The sequence below is a fragment of the Sinohyriopsis cumingii genome, chromosome 2 (genome assembly GCF_028554795.1).
Source record: "Sinohyriopsis cumingii isolate HCF-2022 chromosome 2, ASM2855479v2, whole genome shotgun sequence".
NCBI classification, from domain to species: domain Eukaryota; kingdom Metazoa; phylum Mollusca; class Bivalvia; order Unionida; family Unionidae; genus Sinohyriopsis; species Sinohyriopsis cumingii.
In genome coordinates, this window is record NC_142962.1 from 28390158 (window position 1) to 28403472 (window position 13315).

The 13315-nt window shown below is 36.6% G+C and overlaps 1 protein-coding gene across 3 annotated transcripts in view; it reads left to right on the plus strand.

The window, feature by feature from the left end:
* Positions 1-13315, plus strand: part of LOC149804531 (E3 ubiquitin-protein ligase UBR2-like) — a 214651-nt gene that overhangs the window by 160969 nt on the left and 40367 nt on the right. For all 3 annotated transcript variants that reach the window (XM_089941199.1, XM_089941180.1, XM_089941188.1), the window contains 4 exons: positions 947-1007; positions 5338-5425; positions 6963-7115; positions 12874-13122. In XM_089941199.1, coding sequence (XP_089797325.1) covers positions 947-1007; positions 5338-5425; positions 6963-7115; positions 12874-13122 — 551 coding nt within the window. The remainder of the gene's footprint in view (positions 1-946; positions 1008-5337; positions 5426-6962; positions 7116-12873; positions 13123-13315) is intronic.

The window sequence follows — 13315 nt, forward strand, 5'->3', positions numbered from 1 at the left end:
ATTCATACCCAAGATGGCAGGAACATGTCACTTTTGATAGGAATTCATGCCCCAGATGGCAGGATCATGTCACTTTTAACAGAAATTCAAATCCAAGATGGCAGGAACATGTTACTTTTGATAGAAATTCACACTCAAGATAGCAAGATCATGTCACTTTTGATAGGAATGCATACCCCTTTCGAGTACAAGACTTCATGTTTTTACCAGGCTTTTTTAAAAATGAAATAGGTCTTTTGTGATAGGTTCGAGTAATGGAATCTTAAGTGAAACCTGTCTTATGCATATTGAAAATGCCTACTGATTTTTAAATCTCATTTTCACTTTTATATTCAGTCTGTATTTTTAAGACACTTATATACAAAGGATAATAGCCAATAAATATCCTGTTGCATCAAGCTTTAATACTGTATAAGATTTTTGCAGATTGAGTTATCAGGCAATATTGCCAAATTATTATGATGAATTTTGTAATTTTTGCATAATTTCATTTTCAATACAACTTTCCTTTTGAATAATAGATTCATGTCTGTTGTTCAATTTCAGTACAACTTTACCGTTGAATGATAGATTTGGGTCTGTTCATTTAATGTGCAACTTTCCCTTTGAATGATAGATTCAAGTCTGATAAAAAATTCAGTACAACTTTCCTTTTGGGTGAGAGATTTGGGTCTAATATTAATTTTCAGTACGACTTTCCCTTTAATTGATAGATTCAACTTTCTTTGAATCGTAGATTCAGGTCTAAAATTCATTTACTATGCAACTTACCTTTGAATGATGGATTCGGGTCTATTGATGAATAATCTTGAGGTTTGATTTTTGTGTAGGCAGTTGATTTAATTTCTTTTCTACAAGATATGCTTTTACTATTCTTCACACTTAAGACTACTGAGTACATGCAGGTACATGAATATTTGTAATTGTGTCTCCTTTTTTATTTCAGTGGTCAGTTTTCTCATGAGATGCAGGAAATGTTAAAGAAGTTTGCAAGAGATGTCTATTCAGTATGGACAGATTTTATTACTTTTGTTAAAAACATTTAATTTGCTGACTGGAATGAGAGTTGATGGTCAGGTATTTGTATGAACCCATTGCTTGCATTTTGATTTAGTTTGCCTATCCACCCCTAGAAACTCGTTAGCATGATTGCGCAAAATTTAATTGATATAGGCATACGAGTAATTGTGTATTATTACATGCTGTTAGGTTGTTTGTGTAATTATTTTAGTAAGTTTTTCATGTAATTTATTTAGACAGTTTTTCATTAGATTTAATCTTTGCATTCCTTGCTGTTGCTCCCAATAATCACAGCTGTCAAAACAATGGGCAGGAAAAAGTGCATGGGGTGCAGGCATTTGAAGCTGATGGAAAGATAACCATGAGAATAGACTTAAACTTATGCAGTTAAAGACATACTACACACATGGTGGGATGAAATGTATTGAGACAAATTATTCAGGCAATCAAGAGAGCAAAGAAATACACCAGCGGAGATGTGGACTCTGTTAGTATCTTCACTGATGCTGCCTCAATTGACAGTCATCAAAGGTGGAAAGTTGACTACAAAGTTAGGCTTGATCACCATGTGGGCTTGAGATACAGTGTCAGCATGACCCTAGTCAGGTGGGCTTTACATACATTGTCAGCACATCCCTAGCCTTGTGGACTTGACATACAGTGCCAGCACATCCCTAACCGTGTGGGCTTCACATACAGTGCCAGCACATCCCTAACCGTGTGGGCTTGACATACAGTGCCAGCATGACCCTAGCCAGGTGGGCTTCACATCTAGTACCAGCACGTCCCTAGCCATGTGGACTTGACATACAGTGCCAGCACATCCCTAGCCATGTGGGCTTCACATATAGTGCCAGCACGTCCCTAGCCATGTGGGCTTCACATCTAGTGCCAGCACGTCCCTAGCCATGTGGACTTGACATACAGTGCCAGCGCGTCCCTAGCCATGTGGACTTGACATACAGTGCCAGCACATCCCTAGCCATGCGGGCTTGACATACAGTGCCAGCACATCCCTAGCCATGTGGGCTTCACATCTAGTGCCAGTACGTCCCTAGCCATGTGGGCTTGACATACAGTGCCAGCACATCACTGGCCATGTGGGCTTCACATCTAGTGCCAGCACATCCCTAGCCATGTGGGCTTCACATACAGTGCCAGCACATCCCTAGCCATGTGGGCTTGACATACAGTGCCAGCACATCACTGGCCATGTGGGCTTCACATCTAGTGCCAGCACGTCCCTAGCCATGTGGGCTTGACATACAGTGCCAGCACATCACTGGCCATGTGGGCTTCACATCTAGTGCCAACACATCCCTAGCCATGTGGGCTTCACATACAGTGCCAGCACATCCCTAGCCATGTGGGCTTGACATACAGTGCCAGCACATCACTGGCCATGTGGGCTTCACATCTAGTGCCAGCACGTCCCTAGCCATGTGGGCTTGACATACAGTGCCAGCACATCCCTAGCCATGTGGGCTTGACATACAGTGCCAGCACATCCCTAGCCATGCGGGCTTGACATACAGTGCCAGCACATCCCTAGCCATGTGGGCTTGACATACAGTGCCAGCACATCCCTAGCCATGTGGGCATGACATACCATGCCAGCACATCCCTAACCACGTGGGCTTCACATACAGTGCCAGCACATCCCTAGCCATGTGGGCTTCACATATAGAACCAGCACATCCCTAGCCATGTGGGCTTCACATCTAGTGCCTGCACATCCCTAACCATGTGGGCTTCACATACAGTGCCAGCACATCCCTGGCCATGTGGGCTTCACATCTAGTACCAGCACATCCCTAGCCATGTGGGCTTGACATACAGTGCCAGCACATCCTTAGCCATGTGGGCTTCACATCTAGTGCCAGCACGTCCCTAGCCAGGTGGGCTTCACATCTAGTGCCAGCACATCCCTAACCATGTGGGCTTGACATACAGTGCCAGCACATCCCTAACCATGTGGGCTTCACATACAGAGCCAGCACATCGCTAGCCATGTGGGTTCCTGCTCATGGAGAATCAGTCCTTTTGTTGTGATACCTCTTTCCTGTTTGGGTGCAGTGGTTTCTGTGTGACTCATCAGGGCTGTGAAGTGGCACCTTAAGCAAACAAAACTAGTTAGAAAGAGGGAGATATTTTTTATTTTGCTACTGTACTGAAAGAAGGAAAGGACAGTATCTCAAATCAAACTCTGTCGTCCTACCTACAGTGGGTTATAAACTCGGCATATAAGTAACCCTAGACCAGATGAGTATAACCCTTCCTTAACTGATAATGTCCAAGCTTTCGGATGGAGGGAGAATATGACTTTAACTAGTTTTCCTTCACAGAGACTTTTCACACTAAAGGGCTTAGATTGTCCTGGTGGGATCTACAGCAGCAGCACAACAGGCTATCTATTCAGATGGTTCAGCAGCTTTTCAATGATACAGTCACTGTCTTTCCTGCTGGCTTTGTGGTATTTTGCATGGCATGTCCAGCCATATCTTTTGTAACTTTAGCTCATATATGTCTAATTGGAAGCTGTTTAACATTCATAATGGACCTGGAGATTTGACCTTCTCCTGATAAAGGATTTAACTCCTTCAGCATCTTACCTGCTCTCATAATGTATTATGATCAGGTAACATATTTGAAGAAGCCAGGTTTGGGAGTAAAATGTTTCTTTTGAAAATACTTATTTGATCATATATAGACACACCCTCTCATCCTTTCTGTTGTTATATTAAAACCAGAAAAAGCATGCATATCCTGTCCAGTAATAACTGATACATGGCTGGCATTTAGTCCTCTGTCCAAGGGGAGATCACTCTTGTCTGTCTCCCACATAGGTGTATGGATAAGGTGGCGCTCACCAGATAATATGTACTTTTGAGAGAGTGACGTATGTAAGGTGAAGTAGTTCGCATTTAAAACATGCACAGTGGAGAGAACGTTTGCATACCTCTATGCTACATTAATGTAATGTGGATGATATTTCTTTTGGATATTGTACTTTTGGAAATTTTACATGATTTAAGCACACTGCTAACTAAAATGACTGCTCCCTTGTGTTAAAAAATCAGTCTGAATTAGTCTAAAGTACACTATACATAGCAGCTATTAAAACAGGGAAAATGAATTTTGCCAGACTAGACAATACCAGCTTCTGAAAGTGCAATGAATGAATTACCAAATATATAAAATGTAAAAAAAGTTATCGGCTCTTTTTTATACAATTGACCTCTGAAGTTCAGGAAGTGAAAATGACCAAGTAGAGCTAGCACATTTTTGAAAGGTGCACATTTGAAGTAAGGCCAAGCTGTATACTCTATAACCCATAGTACACCCATCAATCATACACCAAAATAAAGGGAATTAAAGGTTCTTTGCATTATACCTAAGATATACAAGGTCTTTTTTAAATAGCCAGTATAACCAGTGAAGAAAGCCGGGGACATTCTTTTTCTTTAAATTCCTAACCCTATGCAAAATGCGAAACTGTATAGCGCCACCTAAGCAATCACTTTTGGTGTTAAATACAAGCTTTATAGGGCTGGTCTTGCAAGGTAGTGGTTGTAGACCTAAGATATTATATTCAGGTTATTAGTGTCTATTTGACTGTGAAATAGGTTTATCTGTATATGTAGATTAAATAGATTTTCATGCCACAGAGGGAGGGTTTTTCCCCTCCATATTTTATAGTTTTGGGTGGAACTTATTTTGTAGAACCTAGTTAGCATAGAAGCTACTATATGTAGATGAGTTAATTTTGGCTGGCATGTTTGTATGAATAAAATCTTTCAACTTTTTGGAGTCGGACCTTTTTGTGAACACCTTGTTGTCTGGTTTTGTGTGAAGTGATTTTTGGGGGGTTCTTTTTGTTAATTTTAATGTTTTTGGACTTAGGTTATTCTGTTTGCAGTGGAGTCATACATGTTTTACAAATACATTTTTTTTTATTATTTATGAAATATTATCAATGAAAATAATGGTGTGAGGCACCTATATGTCACTAAAATAACCTGACATATCATTTGAATAAAAGGGGGAGGTGCAAATTTAGAACATGTGATTTTGTTTAGGCAAGAAAAACCAATATAATTATATAAAATTGTTATTATAAAGAGTGAAAAATGTTGCTGTTTTACTAATTTTCAAGTCTTTTATCACCAATATGTGTGCTTTGCATGCAAGAATATTGCATTATGCATTTGAATGGTATTTTCTCCTAGATTTTTTTCTTTGCTGAATTTGTGATAGCTTTTTCATGTAAAATGTATGTGGTTGCTTTAAACTGAGTAATGCAACTTCTGATTTCAGTTTGGTTTGGGTGTGGAACCAGATGATGATAATCCCAGGGTCCCCATTTTAGCCTGGCATTCATGTGCCTTCACAATACACAGTACAGGTAATTAAACAGTGATGTGATTATTTTGTAGTTTTTACACAGATAATTCACCAGTTGTATGCACATGTAATTCTAAAGATGATTGCAGTTTACACTCAGGGACTTATTATTTTGGTAACAATTATGCTTTTATTATTTTTGTGTGAAATATTGTTTGGTTGGTTTGTTTGCTTTATTAGAATAAATGAATGCTTTTGGCATTTGGGTGAGTGTTAATTATGTTTTAATATGGTACATTATTGTATTAGACAATGGAAGTAATGTTCCAACATGTTTGATGAGGCATCTGCTTAAATTGACTTCAGTTTGCCCCTTGGTTGGCCACAATGTTGAGTGTATCAGTTATGTAAAGACAATTAGCACTTGGTTGGCCACAATGTTGAGTTAGTGTATCAGTTGTGTAAGGAACATTAGCACTTGGTTGGCCACAATGTTGAGTTAGTGTATCAGTTGTGTAAGGAACATTAGCACTTGGTTGGCCACAATGCTGAGTTAGTGTATCTGTTATATAGAGAAAATTAACATTTGGCAGGAAATGTGATGGAGAATACAATTCAACTTCATTTTAAAACTTTTTTAGGGTCTTGCACCTAAATGCAGAAGCCTAATAGTAATAGTAATCATCTTTTCTGTTTTTCAGTCCTTATATTTGTCAGTCAGTCCATTTTGGATAGAGTTATGGCCCTTGACTATTAACTAGCTATATTTTCTTCAGATGTTGCTTGTAATTGATATAGCTCAAAAGCTAATAAATATACTCCTATACATTTTGTATGAACATTGTCTCAGAAATTTAGATTCGCCTTTCATGGGTTTAAATTTGTTTTTAATGTTTACTCATTCTCCTGACTTTGGTTTCCATAAGACCTGTCTTCAGATAGATGATCACTTAAGTCAGTTTGATTCCAGCAATCCTTGACATTATTTACAGGAGCTATTGTCACAGTTTGCCCATCCTCCTGACATGGGTTTCCATAGTATAATTTTGCTAATGTTTGTTGCATTTCACTAAAACTTGGCATGCAACTTGAACAGGATGAGACTTTAGATTAAGTTTTGATTTTCAGCATTCCAAAACATCATTTACATGAGTTTTGGCCCCTGATATCTTTCTGCAACATGACTTCACTAAGTTTTGTTGGATTTCAACAACAGTTTGCATGCAGCTTTATCTTGAGGAGACCATGAATAAGCTTTATTTCAGTTGTTCCACCTTATTTATTATTGAATATAATTAAATTAAATTGTAGAGGGGGGACCTCTGCAATGCACCCATTGCTACTAGCTTTATTATCAGCTTTAGCTATAAATGGAGTCATGAAAGGGAAAGATTTATGAATAGACTTTTAAAAAGTTCTTAGTTATCGAACATTTGTGACCTTGGAACAAATAGCTTGATGATACTTGAGTTAAAATCTATCTGGTCTAAAATGTCTTCTTTACAGAGACTTGTATCTGAGTGTGCACTGTTTGTAAATCCAATAGAGAATTAATTTGTGTTTTTTTTTCTTACTGTGTCACTTGCTGTTGTTTTCAGAGCAACTTTTGAGAGATGAAGAAAAGCCCCTATTTGGAGCACTGTCCACAAGGCAGGCTGACTGTCTGAAAGCTCTGGTCAAGTTTGCTGCCACCTGCAGTCAAGGGATGTCCACAGAGAATGTGAGAGAACACTGTGTCAGGCTTCTGTCAGGTAATTTTCGTATGTTTGGGTGCTTTGATAATTGTTATACCATCACTCTTAAGGGAGCATATTGCTTTTCTTCTGTCAATCCCAAAATAATTTTAACATGATAGAATAAAATGTATTGTGCAGGTAGATGTTAAATTTTACACTTTGTCATTTTGATGAGTAGATTAGGCCTTAATGTAAGATTTTCCAGCCATTGCTGCAGATATTTTGGACTTTATTACAAAAGCCTTGTGAGCACAATAAGGCAAAAACCACATGAGGTAGACATGAAATTTGGTAGACTTATTTGTATCCGTATGTATAACACAGGATTAGATTGTCAGGTCATTACTACATTTGATATAGACAAATGAAATTTGGTAGATTTATTTGTATTCATATATAGATGACCTGATTACATTTTCAGGTCATTACAGCAAGGCTTCATTGTTTTTCACACAATTTTAAAAACCTTTTGGACTTTTTGACAAAAGCCTTCCTAGCAGAATTCACAAAATCCACTCAAGGTAGACAAATGATGTTACATATGCATGTTTTTACAAATATATACAAGCTCAAATGACCGCTCTGGTGGCCTAGTCATTAGAGCGTCCACCTTGGAAGCAAGAGGTCGTAGGTTCGAACCCTGGCAGAGTCATTCCAAAGACTTACAAAAATGTTACTAACAGCTGCCTTGCTAGGCGCTCAGCATTAAGAGGTTAGTGTTAGGACTGGTCGGACTGGTGTCAGGATAATGTGACTGGGTGGGACATCATGCTGTATGTCTGCGGCATGATGTCCCATTGCTAGACATCACTATAAACTGCCACACTGAGACATCGTAGCGATATGACTGAAAAATTGCTAAAAGCTATGTTAAAAATCCTAATCACACACACACAAAGTCTAATTAGACTTTCAGGTCAGTACAAACATTTTTTTAAAATTTAAATCATTTGTGAAACTTTTGAACTTCAACATAAGTAGCTTGATTTTGGGGCAGGGAAGAAGCATTATGATTTCTAGATCAAATGGTACAAGATCGGGGCTAAAATAAAGAAAACTGTTATCATACATGAGGTTGTTCAGTTTTCTAACAGCTTGATTACCCAGTTGGTTGCACAACAAAGCAACCTGGTTGACCCGAATTTCCATACACTCCAGCCTTTCATATGTCACATAGACTGAAAACAATTATTAAATAAAGGGCATCTTGGTTGAGTTTGCTGTGAATAGTATTAAAATCACTGTTAATATGAAGAAAAAAATGCATTTTTTGTGTGTGTGTGTAATTGCAACTTTATCAGATAAATAGAAGATACATTATATTTACAAAGAGGTCAGATGTACAAAATAAACAATTTACTAATCCATGTAACAGCCTTAAAGATGCCAAATATATGCATTAGACAATTTACTAATCCATGCAACAGCCTTAAAGATGCCAAATATATGCATTAGACAATTTACTAATCAATGCAGTGTTAAAGAAGTTTTTATATATATATATATATATATATATATATATAAATAAAATAAACAATATACTAATCCAGTCAACAAATTTTGATTTACAGTCTTTTCCAATTACTTTTAAAGTCAAACAAATGATATTTTGAAGACAAAAATATATAGCTGTGCAGTTCAGAATCTGGCAAGCATTTAGTTCAGTAAATAAATGATTATTTAATAGTGTATTGAATCTTATTAAAATCACATGTAAATTTTCATACAACATAAATTCCTCAAGAAAGGGAAATATATTAATGAGTACTTGTAGCAGAAATAAAGTGTCCATTGAAGTTCATGTAAGGCATAATCAAATGCTTAATATCTATTTATTAAAAATGTTAATCCATTAAAGCTGAAATAATAAGACGCATCATGACACTCTAATATTTGAGCTTCACCCAAGTTACACAGTCCATTACCACTATTCACTGGTATTCTGGTGGGCAGATAATGTATTATTTTTGGGTACTCTTCATGGTGGGCAGATAATGTTTTCTGGTATACTTAATGGTGGGCATATAATGTACTATTTTGCTGGTACTCTTCCTTATGGGCTTTTAATGTACTATTTTGGTGTACTTTCATGGTGGACATATAATGTACTATTTACTGGTACTCTTCTTGGTGGGCATATAATGTACTATTTACTGGTACTCTTCTTGGTGGGCATATAATGTACTATTTACTGGTACTCTTCTTGGTGGGCATATACTGTATATACTCACGTAAAAGCCAATAATTTAGGAAAAAATAAAGGTCTGGAAAGGGGGGGGGGGTCGATATATCCATGGGCCAATGTCTAAAATTGACAGTTTTTAAGTCTTTATGTTGACTACTGTAATGGCTGAAAATCTTGGGACATGAAAAAATATATTTTTTCCGTGTCCTAAGACATGCATTTAAAAGAAATCATTTTCCGTGACCAGACACTTATTAAACTGTTATAAAAGTACTGTGATTGATCTTTATTTTTTTTTTCCTCATGTGCATATTTTCTGATTTCTCCAACATGAAATCAAATAAATGTAAATACTGACTTCATAATTTGCAGGCCGGTTGAGTTTACCTGGGAGAACAGGCTGAACTACAATGTACAGTACTTGAACAGTGCAAAGCGTGCCTAGCACCCACTTAAATCCTTATTTATTCCCAAACATATTAGATGCAGATTTTCTTTTATTCTTTGTTTTGACCAAATTGCATTCTGCCAAATAACATTTCAGCTAGTCCATAATGCCTGTTTCATTTACTTGAGGTAATATTTATAGAAAGGTACGCACATTTAATTGTACAAGGCACATAGCCAGCATAACGTACATGTTCACGAAAAGTGGTAATAAAAAGGATTTTAAAAAAGGATAAAATTCTCATTATAAATCAACTAAGATCAACATCAATCAATTTTAGTTTTTGTTTTGGCCGAACAACATAACTTTCCACACATTGGAAAGCTTAATGTTTTGGTGTCTCCTTTGTTGATAGTTGGCGAATGTGTCTTTCGTTTTCCGACAATAATACAGGCCAGTTAATCATTAAAACCCTGAAACTGGCTTGTGTTAAGAGGGAATTTTGTCAAATATACCAGTACATTGATGTGTAATTGCCTATTATTCCATAATATTAGCACATTTACCATAGTTTGTAAAATGGGCTGTAAGGCATACTGTACACTTGTCAAAAGCCAAGTAGGGAGACTGAATAAAATAATTGGGAGATCGGGACCTAAAATCGGGAGGTTTTTCATGGCATTTTTAAAGCCTTGTTTTCACTAAATATTGATCGATCTTCATGATCCAATATGCGTGAAATTTGCAAAAAATCTTGCCACTTCTCCTTGTGATGCGCATTATTTTCATATTCTGGTTAGCTGTGGCCAAACTGCACAATAGCTAAAGGTTAGTCTTAAATAAACAAGCAAGAAAGCTAACGTGACTAATTAAAAGTTAATCCTTATTGATGCAACTATTTTGTGAAAACGACTGGCCCTCCATCATAATACAAAGAAACCATGTTCTACACTACTTGGTGTTATGCAAGCACCAGCAATTGATTGGCAAATAAAGTATTCCCAGTTTTGTTGAATGAAAGGTACCTAAATAGGCACCCTCACGGTACTGTATATGTGACAACTATTTTCCCCTTGTATATCCGACCTTATTCCCTTATTGTCAACTCGTAAGGCATTAGTATTGTTTACTATAAAACATAATGTATTCAGAATTAGGTTTTTGAGGACACATTTGCTGCGTGGTATATATTTTCCTTCCTTCCTTTCAATTTAACGATTGTAATTAATGTTGGTATATATGGTATAAAAATGCCAGGTGTTCACTAGTGTAAGTTTCTTCAGTGGGAATGACGCTATATAGCATAAGGAGTTACAGCATTCGTAGTGATCATTCTTGGTATTGAAATTAATTGTTGACGATTTTATTGTTCTGGTTTATTTTTTGTTCTGGTTTATTTTTTTAAATTTTTTTATTGATCTAGAGGTAAAAAAAATCATTCATTGACATGAATAATGTTTAAACTTAACATTCTGTTTAGTGAAGAAGCAAATTCTTTCTAGTAAAGTAATTATTTCATCACAACAATAATTCACAGGTGATACAACAGAATGTAGGACTTTTCTTTTTAGGAGAAATGAAAATCGAAGACATAATATAATAATTGGGAGTTCTCGGCAAAAATCAGAAGATATTATGAAATTGGGAGGTATGCGTGGATCGATCTTAAAAATTGGGAGGTTTTTTCCCCTTCCAGCGTGAAAGTTGACAGGCAAAGCTAGCTACAACTAAGCTCTTATGGTATTTGCATAATTTTCGAAGCATTATTTCTGAACTTTATTATTGTATTTTGGCGATATCATTAAAGTTTAGCGCATTGGTGCCATGATTTGACTTCAAGGGATGTACTTCATTCAGTGGAATGTACTTCATTCAGCGTGTGTTCAGACCTACAATGTACATGCAGTGACACCATTCTGTAATACGTTCAGTAGCCTAATTACGAGCATTGAATTGAACCATATTGTTATTCATTGTGTTCTCATACTGGGATTACATTTTAATGAGGTAGGTATTTACAATTTCAAAGCAAAGTAAAAACGTACGTACTGGTGCATTGATATAAAATGTCCAATGCAAGAATGCATAAACAAACAATAATGGAGTCAAAAGGGAGAGGTAGTGTTACAGCAATGCACGATTGCTTAATTCTTGTCATTGTTTGATCAAATTATACATAGATCTAAATTAGGCAATAACAATAAGAAAACAGAAAATGAAATAAATTACTTTTCAAACAAGTTTATACCATTTCTTTTCAATAATCATACACACCAACCTCAAGAATAGTATATGTGTAATTTTTGTTAAAATAAATTTGCCTAAATAAATGCATTTAGAACTTACCTCGTGCATCTTGTGATGTCTCAGAGTTGAGGGTCGGCTTAAATGCGGGTCATGCACTTTTCAGTTTTTATACCCGTTCGGTCGGGGGGGGGGGTCGGCTTATACATGAACGGACTTATAAGCAAGTATATATGGTAATGTACTGTTGTACTGGTACTCTTCATGGTAGGCATATAATGTTCTATTTATGTGTACTCTTACATGGTGGGCATATAATGTACTATTTATGGGTACTCTTCATGGTGGGCATATAATATACTATTTATATGTACTCTTCATGGTGGGCATATAATATACTATTTATATGTACTCTTCATGGTGGGCATGTAATGTACTACTTATAGGTACTCTTCATGGTGGGCATATAATATACTATTTGTGGGTACTCTTCATGGTGGGCATATAATATACTATTTGTGGGTACTCTTCATGGTGGGCATATAATGTACTATTTTACTGGTACTCTTCATGGTGGGCATATAATATACTATTTATAGGTACTCTTCATGGTGGGCATATAATATGCTATTTATAGGTACTCTTCATGGTGGGCATATAATATACTATTTATATGTACTCTTCATGGTGGGCATATAATATACTATTTATACGTACTCTTCATGGTGGGCATGTAATGTACTATTTATAGGTACTCTTCATGGTGGGCATATAATATACTATTTATACGTACTCTTCATGGTGGGCATATAATATACTATTTATACGTACTCTTCATGGTGGGCATGTAATGTACTATTTATAGGTACTCTTCATGGTGGGCATATAATGTACTATTTATAGGTACTCTTCATGGTGGGTATATAATGTGCTATTTATGGGTACTCTTGTTTCAGTTTTGTTTCCTGATGTGTTTGAGGGAAGAAAAACTAAGGATGCCACATGTTTTCTGGATCTGGACATGTTCCATTATCTGACGATTCTTGTTATGGCACTTCCCTCCCTGTATGCGGAGGGAACCTCATCAGCAAGTGACTTTCAAACAACATTGCCATCTGGTGGTCTCAAGGAACAACATGCTATCCAGTTAGTGCTCACTGTACACCTGATACAAGTGCTATTATCCTTTGATTCTGACAGTTGTGGTTAGTAAATGTACTTTTAAACCTTTCCTCAAAATAAATGCCCATTTATTGGTGTAATGATGTTGAGTCATTAGTATCATATGACACAAGGTGGTATAAGATGTGACATAGGGTGGTATATTATATGACACAAAGTGGTATAACATGAAACATTGAAATGCTTTTGGGGAGATACAATGTCAATGCTGATATC